The sequence below is a fragment of the Tauraco erythrolophus genome, chromosome 22 (genome assembly GCF_009769465.1).
Source record: "Tauraco erythrolophus isolate bTauEry1 chromosome 22, bTauEry1.pri, whole genome shotgun sequence".
Taxonomy (NCBI): domain Eukaryota; kingdom Metazoa; phylum Chordata; class Aves; order Musophagiformes; family Musophagidae; genus Tauraco; species Tauraco erythrolophus.
In genome coordinates, this window is record NC_141486.1 from 10,243,094 (window position 1) to 10,259,296 (window position 16,203).

The following is a 16,203-nucleotide window of genomic DNA, read 5'->3' on the forward strand; positions in this document are numbered from 1 at the left end:
GTTTTTATTACCTATTTGATTTTGATAATTTCCAGTGATATTTTCAAGGGTACATTAACTAAATCAGAGTTTGCCAAGGTGACGTTTCAAAACAAAATGGATCAGCTTGGACAACAGGGAAACAATGTTCTTATGAGAGAGAGAGAACGAAAATATTCTCATGGAGAACAGAGAAAGCACAAAGTGGGGTCTGCTCTTTCCCTCATGGAAGTTTTGGGTTGAACTTTTTTGGGTAAGAGGATTTGGCCCCTTATTTAAGCATCTTTTGAGAGGTTCTGAAAGTGGGAACCCCAGACGGTCAGTAATTCACCTCTGGGGGCGTTAAGAGAATAACCAGCAGCACAACCACTCGCAGGCATTAGTTACATTCCTCGCAGCATTCTTGTTTGACCTTCCAGCAGATTCCTGGCCACGTACCGGAGGCAGGTCTCTGCGCGTCCCTTGGGCAGCGTTTGGCAGATGCCATATCACAGACACTGCTGCTTGCACCTCCAGGAGTCGTTCCACCCTCTGGGAAGAGCATGGGGCTGCTCTGTTCCTGGGATGCCACAATGGAAAGTTTACTGCAGGGTTTAGTTACTGCAAACGCTTGGAAAATGCGATAGACTGGCTTGCTGAAGCGTGAGACGGTTGGAAGCACAGGCTCTTTACTGGTGGCAGACTGGTATGCCATGATCACCCAGACTGTGTTGTAATTCCATTGAACTGTATAAGCTTGGTGGCGGTTATATTCTTGTCGCAGGGGCTTGCTACACCTTCAGAGATATTTGGCTGTGAAATTATGGGGTTAGCTCTTGTTCTGTCACCTACCAGACGACTGATGCCCTTGTGCTAACACGTGAGCTGGAGTACATTGGTCCATCTCAAACCCCTCCGGAGTGTGTTACTCCGATAGTAGCCTGTGTGGAGATTGCATTCAGGCACAAGACACACAAAACACATGCTGAATTTTGCATCTTGCTGCTCTGATAAGTTCAGAGAGATAAAGGCGAATTCCCTCCATCCTCAGGTTATTCAGTTGTGGCCTTTCAGTGCTTCTCTGTTCTTCTCATCTCCAAACTCTCTTTCTCTGCAGCCATCTGGAACAGCCTTTCTGTTCCTCTGTGTCTCATCAACTTTCCATTTATTTGCAGTTTTGAGCTGACAGAATGTTGCCTCTCTTGTTGATGTCTCTTAATTTCTTCCTCTTCTGTTGGCCTTATGACTAGATATTTGGCTTGTTTGAACGTAGTTGCGCTGTCGGCTCTAATGGATAACATCTTGTCTCGAGTTGTTGCCTGGTGGGATTAAGCATCTGTAAATGGCTGAAGGAGTCCCAGAATTCCAGAGAGGGCTGTTTGCACAAACGTGTTACGCCCCTGTAGTGCAGAGGGGGTGGATGTGTTTGTCCCTGATAAAAGATTGGCTTCTGCTGTTCATCCTCAGTAGACTCAGGAGGAGGAGGGAGCTGAAGCCCTACAGCTTCTGCAGAAAATTTCTGTTAGAAATGGGCAAAAAGGACTTCAATTCTATTTTTCTCACCATTTTTTGCACAATGGCTCTGAAGCTGAACTGTGTTAGCTCCTTGTCTGTTGCAGGGCTTGGATATGTTGTTACAGCAGCTGTTGTGCTTTCAGCTGTGGTAAGTGATTAACATCATAAATAAACATTGAAGAACTTTTGTTTCTCAATGGCTTATACCAGTCACACTCTCTTTTAACTCTTTGTAAGGAGTTTGTCCAATTTATAGTGGGAAATTGGGAGAAAGGAAGTCGGGCTGACTGCAGTCATGATGATAAAGTTCATTGCTTTCTGTCTTCGTTTGATATCTGATTTCAGCTTAGGAATCACTTCGGTAGCTAACTTGCTATTTTGCTTTCTGGTTTATAACATTCTTTATTTCTGCCTTGAAAGCTGAGTGTACTGTACTTTTGTCCATCGGCTACTGTGAACTATCTTCTTTGTCAAAATACTGGATGCTTCTAATATAACATTTTAATTTTTTCTTCCCTGTTACCTGATACCACTCAAAGGCATGCTGTAATATACGGACAAACTTCTTTTGCCAATATGACAGAAATGTTTTATTTCTTTCAGCCTTACCAAAATGAATTATTTATAATATAGTTACAGAAAAGTGTTCGTTATGTTTTGTTGAAAGAATGGTTTGCATATTGTTAATGCCTTGCTTTAGTACGACAATACACACATTAAACCAAAATTGCAGTGTCCTTGGGACACGATGTTGTGTATATGAGTGTAATTCCTATAAAGGAGCAGTTACACAGAAGTACTGTCAGAACAGAAGAGATGTAAGAAACCTGTTTGTTATCTAACTCTTTGATGATATTCACCACGTTTTCAGAAAGAGCTGGATGAAAACCCACAGGTTTTAGGAAAACTGTAAATAATGTTTGTGCAAGAGGTACAACATGTACAGTTGAAAGGAGTTTATTTCCTACAGTCTTGAACGTCATGCAGCATTATAGAAAAGAATAGTCAGCAACGGGATTAATCTTTCACTTCTGTGCCATATTGAAAAGCTATAAATTAGTGAAGAAAATATGTAGAGTAAAATCAGGAGAGGCAGACGAAAAACAGAGAAAAGAGAGTCTAGGACAAAGTCAGGAGTAAGCCAGGAAGTAGAGTTGATTGGAAGTGAAAATTATCAGTGATCAATTGAGAGACATTCCCCGCCCCCCTTTTTTGTTTTTCTTTCAAAATTCAGTGAAAAATGGAAACTTTCCACTTGTTGCCTGGAACAATAGTTAAGAGATCAGAAGCAGTGTGATGTAAACATGTGCTCCCTGTACTGTGCATGTTGAACAGCGTTCTCTGTCTCGCCTCCAGCCTGTCAGCATGGTGGAACACGCAGAGTTTTCGAAGGCTGGGAAGGAACCTGGCCTTCAGATTTGGAGGATCGAGAAATTTGATTTGGTACCAGTGCCAAAAAATCTGTATGGAGACTTCTTCACAGGAGATTCCTATCTGGTGCTGAACACCATCAGACAGCGGAGTGGGAACCTCCAGTACGACTTGCATTTCTGGTTAGGTAAGTCTGATGGGAGTGCCCCTGCCGAACGGGGAGCCCGAAGTGAACTCCATTCCTCTCCCTACACCGGCCTTGTCCTGTAGGTGTTACCGAAGGAAATAAAAACCAGATCTGGCAGTACAGTGAGAATGCTATTTTGGGTGCATATAGTGCTGCTGACCTTGAATATTTGAAATGGTTTCTGCAATAATGGGTACAGCCATCTCTCTACCTAGAAGTAGCTTTTTCTGATCGAGATAAGATCAGAATAAGTCCCTGTTCTCCAGAGGCTCACAGAGAAGACAAGATCTCAGATGAAAGGGGCAGCTGAAGTCCTTTCTATTTGGAAGGATGGAGGTTGGTTGTTATCCTCCTGACTCAATCAGTGGGATTTTTCCCCCTGAAGTTCCGACCTCCTAACTGGCCTTCTGCAGGAAATGTCACCGAGTAACATGGCAAAACTTTCTCCACATCTTGCAGAACTGAGACCAACAATATCATAGTTAAAGGTGTGTAAGATACTTGCATGGTGGCTTGTCATATCTGCCATCTGTCAATAGGTTTTTGACACCAGAATTGCTCCAGAGAGGCTAACTGCTGTGGAACTGGTGCCCCACAAGTATCTACAGCCTTCATAAAGCTTGATAACGTCTTCCTGCAGATTCATCTGTCTGTGTGTTTGCTCCATAGCGAGTTTCCTTCCAGGGCAGGGTGAAATGGCAAAAGAAAAGTGAATGATACCTATCGAAGAGACAGCTGTGAAGCAATGGGGCTGCAGCAGTTACAATGGTATTGTGAGCCTGCCAGAAAAATACAGAGTTTATCCTGCTGTTTGGGGTCTTTATTAGAAAAGTTTGGAAATGGCTGTTCTGCAGACCTTCCTGGAGACTAAACTTCCCAGTAATCTGCTTTCTCCCTGGTGTTTCTGCACAGTTGAATGTAGAGGCAGAAATCTTGCCTTCCCTCCCAGTTGTTGCCTTTGCATTTCTTAGGAGATGAAAGCTCCCAAGATGAGCGTGGGGCAGCTGCCATATTCACTGTGCAGATGGACGACTACCTTCAGGGGAAGGCTGTTCAGCACCGCGAAGTCCAAGGCCACGAGTCTTCAACTTTCCTGGGGTACTTCAAATCTGGCATCAAGTACAAGGTAGGTGATGACTGGGTCTTTGTACTACCAGGCTGAATCAAGTTTGCAAGGAATGGCATCCTGCCCACTGCCCAGTTCTCAGAAGCATGAGAATTCCCCTTTTCCCAGTTGCTTAAAAACCATTCTCACCAGATGTTTTCAATGAGTCGGAACTGACAGGGTGGAGAACAGCAGATCCCAGTGGGAAAGCTTTGGCTGAATTAATAATACACAAGCAAAGCCCCAGGAAATTTTAGGAATCGAAGTTTTGTTTTCCTTCGAGAAGCGGAGGAAAGAACAGTCCCAAGACGTCTGGAATGAATTTAAGAAAGAACAGTCTGAGTTAGTGGGAAACGCCTACCCAGTAGATTTCATTTCTCCCCACTTACATAACAGTTTGACCTTCCCAGTCTCTCCTTCTGTGCTTAGCCCACCTCCTTAGCATACGTAATGGTAATGTTTTGGCAGAGTAGATGAATAGTAGTGGGAATTACTCCTCCATGCCACTGCAGTAAAGTGGAATAGAAGAATAAAAACTTGCAGTCAAGAATGGTTATGTTTGTTAGGAGTCCAGTGGCACAAGGAAAGTGATATCAGGTCAAATGTTTGCAAAGTGCTTACATTTCCTCATGTCTAAGACTTTCCTAGTCTTTCTGTTTCACTTATTTCCCACTCATTTGTTGTTTTCATGAATTTAAATTTGGTTATGCATTTTTTGAACATAACTGACATTAGTCCTGTGGCCTACATTGACAAGTAATTCCAGGTATCTCTTAATCAGCAGAGAAGGTGAATCCTGAGGTTGGGATAATTTTTGGTAGGCAGGAAATATAATAAACATGGAAATACTCTTCACTCCACCAGTCAAAATCCTGTTAATATCTCAATTTATTGTGATCTTCTACAAATTTGGAGATCTCAACTGTGTTGTATCAGTGTCCCTCAGACGTTATGGGAATGGATAGCTGGGATGTATCAATTGATACATGCTGTACAAAAGCCCAGCCTGGGCAAACTAGCTCTCTCTGCAAGCTGCTGCTCCCCCTCTTTCCTGTGAGAGGCAAAAACTGCTCATGGATAGCAAATCAGTGGGATTTTCGTGTTTTCTGAAGCCACAGCTCAAGTGTGAATTGTTGTTTCTTCATTTTCCCTTAGGCTGGTGGCGTGTCTTCTGGCTTCAGACATGTGGTTCCCAATGAAGTAACTGTGCAGAGGCTCCTGCAGGTCAAAGGCAGGCGAACCGTCCGAGCAACAGAGGTCCCTGTGACCTGGGACAGCTTCAACACAGGCGACTGTTTCATCCTTGACCTTGGCAGTGTAAGTACTGTATAAAAGACAGGTGTAGCAAACTTTCAACGGCAGCAGATGTCTGATTAATTCACTATAAGGACATTTTTTTTCCCCACTCTGTGGAATGGTGAGCATTCTGAAACGCTATTTAGCCAGTCTTTTAACATCTTTCAGTCCCAGCCATACAAGCTGTCTCGTCTCAGGAGGAGTTTGTTATGCTCTGACAGCTGCATGGTCTTTCTCTTTTTCTCCAGAACATCTTCCAGTGGTGTGGCTCCAACAGCAACCGCCAAGAACGGCTGAAGGCCACTGTGCTGGCCAAGGGGATTCGGGACAATGAGCGGAATGGTCGCGCCAAGGTCTATGTTTCAGAGGAGGGATCAGAGCGGGAGGAAATGCTTCAGGTTATTCACTTTGTCCATTTCTCTGTGCTGGGGTGGGAAGGGTGGTGTGTGGAAGAATGGGTGGGATGGGTAGACAGCCTCAGTAGTGTGTGTCTTTGCATATGAAGTGTTAGTGGTATAAACGCTCAATTCAATGCAGACTTGGTCCTCTACATCACTGAGACATCAGAGTACATTTTCACTGCTGTTGATCTAGAAGTTTCTTCTACTTGTTCTTGTGGCTGGAGCATCTGGGGAACAGAGATTTTCTTGAATTGGCTGGTGATTTTTTTCTTCCTCACAGGTTCTGGGACCAAAGCCCAGTTTGCCACCAGGAGCTTCTGATGACACCAAAACTGATACAGCAAATAGAAAGCTGGCGAAGCTCTATAAGGTAACAAGAAACAGGTGGACACTGACAAATAACCTTGTGGATAATGGAGTGATCTTTGCACAATTAGATGGAGCTGGGATAGCATAGAGGAGCTTATCTGAGTCCTGCTTCTGCCCTCACTCTGCTGTTAGCTTTTTATGAAGTTTTATGTATGAACCTTGGTTGCTTACACTGCGTAGTCACATGCTTTCTCTTGTCTTTATCACCACTTTTGACTGTAGTGAGGTAGCTGGGACTCTCCAGGAATTTTTGAGGGAAAGGCAGACGTGAAACAAAGGGAGTTTTCTTTTGTGTTATCAGGCATTGTGTTAGGAAGATGACAGGAAAGAACTAGAAGTAGTGAGCCTGAAACCAGGATCTACCCTGTTCTATATCCAGTGAGGATGAGGAAGCAATGATTTGGAAAGTAACATTTTCCATCAGCTAGTATAACTGTAGAAGAATATCCAAGACTATTTGGGAGGAATCTTCTCTACAGCAGTCTCTGGTAATGACGTGGTGAATATCTGCCAAGATGGTTTGTAATGTGGACTTCTATCATAGAATGATAGAATGGTTTGGGTTAGAAGGGACCTTAAAGATTATCCATTAGTTAAGTACAGCAACTCAGACTTTTAAACCCACTTGACACAGGGAGGCCTATTCACAGTTACCAGGACTGTCCCCTCCAGTTCTTGAGTGCAATTGGTTTGCTTTAGAAGATATCTCTTGGCTGCTTGTGCACCAAGAATATTTATTATTTTGGATCATTTTTTCTTTGGTCCCAGCAGTATCTGCTTTGCTAGAAATACTTGAAATCTTCAGAGTTAAGCGTTACATTTTTGTCATACTGTTGCTATGTCAAAGTTACCCTGTTTGAAAAACAATAGTACGTGAAGCAGCCAGTGCATTCACATTTATTTCCCTTCCACTCCCTGAGTTTTGGACTGTTGCCACGAAGCTGGAGGGGAACAGACGATGCCTTATCTAATCTCCATGCTGTGTCATCACAGGTCTCCAACGGGGCTGGGAACATGGCAGTTTCCCTGGTGGCAGATGAGAACCCCTTCTCCCAGGCAGCCCTGAATACAGATGACTGCTTCATTCTGGATCATGGCACAGATGGAAAGATCTTTGTTTGGAAAGGTACAGTAGTTCCTTAGAAAAGTTCAGATAGCATTAGCAAGTTACAAACAATAGCCCACACATTATCAATCTCAGAAAAGTGCTCTCATCTGAAATGTCAGGTGCTGAGGTGCAGGGATTTTAGTGTAGGGAATTAAAGGGAGAGTGCTGGGAACCAGGAAGAAAAAATTAAATTAATATCATAAGTAGAAAGGCAATTTTGCTCTCTCTGCTGTCACAAAAGGCATAAAAGAGATGGAACAATTTTCATTTGCTGTTTTGCATCATGTAGCTGGAAGGCTGGGCCCTTCTACTGTCACAAAAGGTACCTGGGAAAGTTTCTTCTCTGAGTGTGCAGAACTTTTTAAAATTTGACCTCTTTTCTCTCTATTTTTGTTAAAGGCAAGAGCGCCAACTCTGAAGAGAAGAAGGCAGCACTGAAAACAGCTTCCGAGTTCATTGATAAGATGGGTTATCCGAAACATACCCAGGTAAGGACGTGCAGCCCAGCTACGGCCAGCCCCCAGACATCACTGGGGTTACTGTTCTGCCACACAGGCCATGGACTCCAGAGCTTGGCTCATGTGAAGTGTCACTAGCAGTCGAGTAGTTCCTGTTTTGAGTGACCTGCCCTTCTGCAGGGAGATGCTGCAGTGTTGTTCCTGGGCTGATATTGTCCTTAAAAGAGCATTTACCCCAACACAGCTAGTATTTAACATTTCTTCCTCTCAGATACTTTTTTACCTTTTCCATTACCTTCTCCAAAGAGTGAAAGAGAGAAGGCGTAGATAAACCTGCCCTTCTTGTTCTTAGGGAGATGATTCTAAGGGCTTAACATCCCTTCAGCCTTTCTCAGAACTCACCTGAGACTGACTTCTGCATCCCACAGCATATTGAGACCCATATTGTAAAGAAACAGATCCCTTCAAACTGGTGGTCACAAGCAGCAGACAGATAGTTTCTCATGTGTCTTTTCTCCTGGAAAAGATCTGCCCAGTCTGGCAGTAGCTGGAGGTACTATCGATTGCTGTGTCTAATTATGGTGTCGGTGAGACCTGACATTGCTCGGAACGCTGCGTCTTGGCACCGAGCATTTCACTGCCGTCATCTCAGAGGAGTTGTACCAAGGCTGACATGAAGCAAGGGGCAGCCAGAGCTGGAGCTGTGTGGGATGGGGGGTGAGGCTGCTCCTGATGGGCTGACTCATTTGTTTCAGGTCCAAGTCCTCCCTGAGAGTGGTGAGACACCTTTGTTTAAGCAATTCTTCAAGAACTGGCGGGACAAGGACCAGACAGAAGGACTGGGGCAGGCTTATGTTTCTGGTCACGTTGCCAAGATCGAGAAGGTGCCTTTCGATGCTGCCACTCTGCACACCTCGAAGGCCATGGCTGCCCAGCATGGAATGGAGGATGATGGCTCTGGCAGGAAACAGGTGAGCAGTGTCAGAATCCCTTTGGGAAGGTTTCCAGAATTTTCTTTGCTACTTGATGGTATTCGTGCAAGAACAGTGAGACAAATGGAGGCCTGACAATCATCAGCAATGCAGTTTCATAAATGCTGGGGGAATTTTTAACACCAGAAATACCAGCAGGGTCTTGAGAGCCCTGCAGCTAAGTGATGTAGACGAGCTGTTAATTTTAACCCCAAAATTTCCCTGGGGGTAGTGCTTCACCCAACAGTGTGGACCCAGGCTTCTTACTCATTCCTCCTCCTCCCTGTTATTCTAGCTTTTGCCGTTGCATATGTGATGGGTGATTGTCCCAGAGCACCTATCCCATGCACCTGGATGCGTGCATTTGCACATAGAGCAGTGGTGGAGGTGGGCTTGGAAGGGCTGAGTACTGTCCAAAAGCCCACAGAGGTCCTAGCCAATGTTAGACTTTTTGAAAGTCCCCAGTAAAGGCTAAAAGCTCTGTTCCTGACCATCTAACTGAGAAATTGAAACGATGATGTCAGGTACAAAACGGGTGTCAATGCTGGCAGTGCTAGTAGTCTGATTCACGATTGGTTCAGCAGTTCTGGCTGAATCCAGTCAAGGTTTGAGAGCTCCCAACAGGACAAGGTTCCAGGCTGTGGAACGCCAGGCTTTCAGCGGCTTTTCCCAGCAGGTGGGGCTGCAGGACTGCAAGTTCTGGGAGGCTGAATTTGGGAAGAAAATGGAACAGGAGCTTTGTATTCTGCTGTCATGTTCAACTCGGAATTTCCATTTCTACTCTTACTTTTTTTCTAGATTTGGAGAATAGAAGGCTCAGAGAAAGTTCCAGTGAATCCTTCGACGTACGGCCAGTTCTACGGAGGGGATAGCTATATTATCTTGTACGATTACCAGCATGCTGGAAAACAGGGACAGATTATTTACACTTGGTAAGAAAGTTTTCCTGATGCAAGTCAGGAAACACTGGGGCTATGTGGGACTGAGAGTCCACTTCAGAAATGGTTCGCTGCTGGTTCCCACTTACAGAGGATCCTTGGGGGATAAAATTTCACCCTGGATAATCATCCTTTGCAAACAAAATACTACCAGAGGTCTGGGATGTTTTGTTTGAAGTGGGGCAATGGGGGGAATTACTGTGCTAGCATATTTTTTTCTTCCCTTCCCCCTCCCAGTAGTAGTTACTCCCTTCTTTGGATTAAACTCGAGTTCTTTTTGCAGAGTCTCTGCATCTTTTGAGACCACCATAACTAACTTTTGATACCATGCCACCTCAGCTGGTGGTTTGTGACTGTTACAGTTCCCAGAACGTGCCCTTAAAGAGGAGTTTTTCAGCTGGCAGTCTCACAGTGGTTTTCTTCCTGCTCATCAGCAAGCAGAGAGGACACAGGCAAAGCTAAGTGATAGCAGAAAGGATACGGTCTGTATAGGGGCTGCATGTACAGATCCTGATAACAGTACCAACAGGCATGTTTTTAGACTAGCTGCTAGAAAGATAACAGGAGATGGGCATGAAGATGCTAAAGAATCTGTGCTTATTATCTAGAAAGCATTCCTGTCTCTCTCTGTAATCAGTTACAATATAGGAAAATGAATTTCTCCTTCATGTTGAATGAAGTGCTGCAGAAGTTTGGTAACAACGGTTTTCCTTACCTCCTCTTGATCTCTGTAAGGCGTGTGTGTGGGGAAAAGGGCTGAAAATAAAACTCAGTTTTGCCTTGTCTTTCAGGCAGGGTGCTGATTCCACTCAAGATGAAATTGCAACCTCTGCGTTCCTCACAGTACAGCTGGATGAGGAGCTGGGAGGCAGCCCTGTGCAGGTAAAAAAAACCAAACACAACCAGCCAAAGGAAAAAAAAATACCCCAAAACCCTACACTGTGGGAATAAGTTTTATATATATATATATAGTTGGATGACACCAATTGGCAGTGAAGAAGCCCAGTCATGTAGTGGCAGCCTCCAGCTGTGGTGTGTTACGCAGAGGCTGTGTGCCTAACCTACACTCCAGCTGTGCTATGCAAGAAAGCTTTGCACATGGCCAGTGTGAGACAGGAGGGTTTTATGGCTGTTAATTGTTACCTCTGTGCCAGTGGATCACTCCTCAATTAAAATGAAATGGCAGTTGAGAGCTCAGTTTAAACACTGGTCTGTTTTTGGGTGGGAGGTAACAGCTGAGCTCCTGTGACCAGCTAGGTATTACATGAAGATTCCAGCTGGAAAGATGGTTGTAAAGGCCATTTCTAGCATCTCTTGTGCTACTTTTTAGCAGTAGCTTAAAACTGACAGCAAGTTTCTTTTTCTCTAGAAACGAGTAGTGCAAGGAAAAGAGCCACCTCATCTGATGAGTATGTTTGGTGGAAAGCCTTTGATTATTTACAAGGGTGGAACCTCTAGGGAAGGAGGCCAGACAGCACCTGCAGAAACACGGCTGTTCCAGGTCCGATCCAGCACCTCTGGAGCTACCAGAGCAGTAGAGGTATGTGGAAAGAGTCAGCTTTCGTGTCGTATGCATGGGCTGTGATGGGAACATGATCCCTTTGAACAGAACAAGGGCCAAATCGAGCTTTCTTATTTAAACTGAGACACACTTTGAAAACTTTACAGACTGTTAGAAGAGTCCTCTTTTCCCATGGATAAGTAGTGATAATCGTGATTTTCTAATTATTTATACGTATCACCTTGAATACTTTTAAGCCATTTTCTCTTACGTCCCCACTGGGTGCTGCACTGTGCATACTATGGCACTTTTCAAACACTGTTGAAAACCATTAGGATCTGGCCATTTTGACTTGTTCTAAGCCTGTGTGACAAAAATGCTGAAGGCAGAAAGTGCTAAATACCCTATATGCAAGTAGAACTTGTGCCCGGCCATAGGTTACGAGCCCTACTCCTTTGTAAGAGAATGCACACAGAAATCCCCTGGTTCAACAGCAAAAGGGAGTCTAAATCCTGGTCAGTAGCTACAGGTGAGGCGAGAGCACTGTTTTGTGTCTGCAGCAACTTCCTAAGTTTTTGGCTTTGAGATGGCATGTCCTTGTGGACAGAGGAAATTACATGAGTGATTGATCAGGCTCAGCAGAATCTCCTGTCATAACTGTGAAGACTGGCAAAATGACAGAGCCCAGCATTCTTGGTCCTATGTACCTGTAGATGACAGGTTACAGAAACACACATCTATTTACTCTTCTCATAGAATTAAGTCTAACTCATCACTCAGATACAGGCAAATATAGAACATATCTTACAACCTTACATGCTTGTATGGGATGTTTCATTTGTATTTTATTCGATGATAGGTACTGATTTTTATTTTGAAATCGTGGGCTCTGTGTAGAGGATGATCACATCTGATGTGTGATGTTCGTCCTTTTCAGCTGGATCCTACTGCCAGTCAGCTGAACTCCAATGATGCCTTTGTCCTGAAAACTCCCTCTGCCGCTTACCTTTGGGTTGGCCAAGGAGCCAGCGACGCTGAGAAATCGGGAGCACAAGAGCTGCTGAAGACACTGGGAGCTCGCCCAGTGCAGGTTTCTGAGGGCAGAGAGCCAGGTGAGGGAGGCTCAGTGGAGTCTGAGATCATGTCTGCATAGCTGCATGCTCTTAGTGATTATTTCATGGTTATTTTCTTTTGTCTCTCAGAACAAGGTAACATGGACACAGGCACAGAGGGGCTTCTCCACAGTATCTTCATTAACAGCACGTTTACGTTCATAGGCCTTTGGGACCTTCTGACGTAGAAGAGTGCTTCAAGTCCCACCCAAACCATATTGCTGCTGTGGTTTCCCTCAACAAATGAAACATCAGTATCTCTTTCTCTTTCTTAGATAATTTCTGGGCAGCTTTGGGTGGAAAAGCTCCTTACCGTACCTCTCCCCGGCTGAAGGACAAGAAGATGGATGCTCACCCCCCTCGTCTTTTTGCATGCTCCAACAAGAGTGGACGCTTCACTGTGAGTATCTAAGAAGATAGTCAATTAATTCAACATCCATCTGACGAAGCTGGGAGAAACTCAGTCCCAGGCTGCTCTGAGCCAACCAACAGGCCGTTATACCGTACCTTCCTTTGCAGCGTTGCCTCCAGAAGGAAAGCATTGCCCCCATTTTTCTTCAGAGACAGCAGCTGGTTCTGTTGCGCTGTTGTGTCAGCACAGCAACCTTCTGAAGCATCAGAGTGGTCCTGTCCTGGTTGAGGACAGGATTCAGACTCCTCAGATTTTAACTCATGAATCTTTCAAGTAAAAAGAGGCAGCGTTGCAGGTCTTGGGCATGAGTGGGACAGTTTCTCTTGGTAGACAGAGACTGATTTTGTGTTCTGTGATCTGAGCGCTTCTGTGACATAGCCTGAGGTGTGTGGTCAGTGTCTAACTTGGTGCATCTCACTGACAACGAGGTGAAACTGGAACCTCTGTGAACTGGATTTCTCCTGTAAAGGTAAAACGGCGCTTGAAGTACGTACTCATCTTTTAACTCTGTGTTTTCCAGATTGAAGAAGTTCCTGGAGATCTGACTCAGGATGACCTTGCTACAGATGATGTTATGCTCCTTGACACATGGGATCAGGTATGTCACATTTACCTAGCGAGGGGGGAAGCGAAGAATAGGTACAAATTTGCTCTAGGATTGAGACCCAGATTACAACAGCTAGAAGTGGTGTTGTACTAGAGAGTCCTTTCATCTTCAGGCCTGAGAACAAATCCCCTTGCTAGTGACACTGAAGAGAACTTACACCCCAAACTTGAGAAGACTCGAGCTGGTGTCCTGCCACTCCTTCGGTTAACTTAAGGGCTAAAGAAAACAGGCTGTTGTGTATCGTTGTGCTCCCCCAGTCTGCAAAATTCTCAAGGGCAGCATCCTTGTCCCAGCTGGAGAGGACTGTGAACCATTGTTAGGATTCAGCAGTGTAAGATACTGACACATTTTTTTGTTATCTTTCAATAACAGACTGTGCATAAATCAGCCAAAAGGCAACTTAGAGATGAATTTTGTATGTTTTAGGTAAAAATAGTCAAACATCTGCTACATTTTCCTGATATTAAGCTAGTGTATAATTTGTTCATGTATCTAGAATTCATGCAGATAAAACGCAGTGAAAAAGCTTCTCATTACCTACCGATAGCTTTAGTCACGTAGGTCAGCAATGCAGGCACACCAACACGAGCACGTGCCTGTTCTCTGTCATGCTCTGTTCACTGAGACTTTGCCTAATTTGTCCTTTCTCTCATAAAAAGATCGATTGTTGCCGAAATAATTCATATGGGTTTTTTTAATCTTTAGGTCTTTGTATGGATTGGGAAAGATGCCCAAGAAGAAGAAAAGACTGAGGCTTTGAAATCTGGTAATGTCACATTTTCCTCTCTGCACTAACCGCTTTTATTTTCCCACTATCTGATGGTAAAACAGGCAATTTAACATACTGAGAAACATGCCTTAATCACAACATAAAATTCAATGTTGTGAGCAGTCAGAGAGATCACCTCTGTCACGACAGGAGGATCCCTAAGATCAGCATGAAGAGGTGTAGTATTCAGGCACACTGGACTCAACCCCTAACGCTGAAAAAGTGCCCTTGTGTGGGTAAGTGGGTACAGGCTGCCACTGTGTTACAGCATTTTATAATCCTAGTGCCAGTTTACTACAAACAAATGCGACTTCTAACAGGTGTAGACAAAACCATGGAGTGGAAACTTTTGGTTTTGGTGTTTTTTTCAAATGAGCAATCTGAAGTTGTATCTCCAGCATCTATTTAGCTACAATTAAGCTGTTTCAGCTGTCGCTCCGTAAGACTCGTACTCTACGAGATTTCCTTCTGCTTGTGTCTCTTCAGCTAAGCGGTACATTGAAACCGACCCGAGCAGCCGAGACAAGAGAACTCCAGTGACAGTGGTTAAGCAAGGGTTTGAGCCACCGACCTTCTCCGGCTGGTTCCTGGGCTGGGATGATGACTACTGGTCTGTTGATCCCCTACAGAGAGCGATGGCAGATGTGGATGTCTAAGTAATGAGTTTTTTTCTTTTTTTAAATGGAGCAAGTTTAGTGCCTTCAATGCCTTCAAGAGCTACTTCCTCCTGCAGGATGCATGTTAACAAGGCAGTGATGTTAATAGCCAATTAGCTGTGCAATAATTACCGAAAACAATCATGACCAGTCATCGACCCTCCTCCTTGCTTTGATTATATTTAATACAATAAAGCTTGTATGGAATATGTGAAGAATTGAAATGGTGGGGTTTGTTACGAAGAAGAAAACATTAAACAGCACCTGTAGATCCCATGTTTGAACTTGCTTGAAACAAATACACCTTAGAAAACGAAACCTTCTTTGTGCCATCTTTTGCACGTGGACTTTACTGAGTGGTTACAGAAATCATTTTTGGGGTTTTGGGACTGTTTTGCTTTCCCCTTGCCAGAATTATTAGCATTTAAGACCTTGATAAATTAAACAGTACTCTACTCTTTCAGAAAGTCACTCATTAGTAAACAGCATGTTTTTTTATTCAGGATGAGGGCAAAAAGCGTGCTCCTGGTGTCAACAAGAATTCACAAGGGGGGCCATCTACAGCAGCAACAGTGGGAGTTACCGATGCTCTCATCTTCCCCACGGATTAACCTCAAGCTGTGCAGTTACTCAGTTGCCTACTTCAAGTGCATGAGCACAGTAATGCTAATTATTACATCTTTGTTAACTGTATTTCTCCTCGCCTCTCCCAGCACAAAGTCAAGCTCAGCTTTAAATGAAGTGCTGACAAACACAGGCAGACTGGGAAACTGCATTTATGATGCAGAGAAAAAAAAAAAGTTCTCAGCAAACAGGCAGAAGAGCTGCAGCACCAACTGGCTCAAGCCCCAGCGGTGCTCAGGCATCTTTTCCTAACAGTGACAAAGGCACAGGTAAACAGTCCTTGCCCTTACTAAAATACCTGTAAATACAGAACTGACCGTGGCAGAAAGGTGGTAATAAACAACTTGGAGCTTTATGCTGGCCAGCGTGAGAAGGGCACATATATCATGGGGCTTGGCTTTTCATTTTCATTGCCACCTCCCAATAATTAAAGACCAGACGCCAGACTTGGCGATGGCAGCAGCCTAAAGAGCCTCCCCCTGTGCAGACTCTAATTCTTCTCATTTTAATCTGTAATTACATCTACTAAGCAGGTGCAAAACACAAATACAGTTTAACAGACAGCTAAAGACTACGTGAACTGAAGCTTACATGCTTTTGGTATTAAGTCCTTAGCGTCACGACACATACTCCAGGTCTGCTCAGAAGCAGCATCAGCGAGTAAATCAGTCATTGTTAGAACACATACAGAAACAGTACCTCATCTTTTTTTTAAACATCACCACCTCCCACTAATTACAGAGATCTTACTTCCTAGGGAAGACTTGGATAAAATGCAAGAGTCAGTACTTGGGCTTTTTAAAATCAGGTTTAAGAGAGACAGATAAAGGCAGACCCAGCAGCTT

The 16,203-nt window shown here is 44.1% G+C and overlaps 1 protein-coding gene across 2 annotated transcripts; it reads left to right on the top strand.

The window, feature by feature from the left end:
- The first annotated feature begins 1,486 nt into the window (after nucleotides 1–1,486).
- GSN (gelsolin) lies at nucleotides 1,487–15,028 on the top strand. 2 transcript variants are annotated; one of them, XM_009989467.2, is made up of 17 exons: nucleotides 1,487–1,621; nucleotides 2,830–3,031; nucleotides 4,003–4,157; nucleotides 5,292–5,453; nucleotides 5,681–5,830; nucleotides 6,114–6,203; nucleotides 7,196–7,328; nucleotides 7,710–7,798; nucleotides 8,524–8,739; nucleotides 9,538–9,671; nucleotides 10,469–10,559; nucleotides 11,047–11,217; nucleotides 12,116–12,290; nucleotides 12,566–12,690; nucleotides 13,223–13,300; nucleotides 14,015–14,075; nucleotides 14,565–15,028. In XM_009989467.2, the coding sequence occupies exons 1-17, from the start codon at nucleotides 1,487–1,489 to the stop codon at nucleotides 14,732–14,734; spliced, it is 2,337 nt and encodes a 778-aa protein (XP_009987769.2). In that variant the 3' UTR covers nucleotides 14,735–15,028. The 2 variants fall into 2 exon arrangements, with proteins under 2 accessions (XP_009987769.2, XP_086481555.1); XM_086625429.1 differs by lacking the exon at nucleotides 1,487–1,621.
- The last annotated feature ends 1,175 nt before the right edge of the window (nucleotides 15,029–16,203 follow it).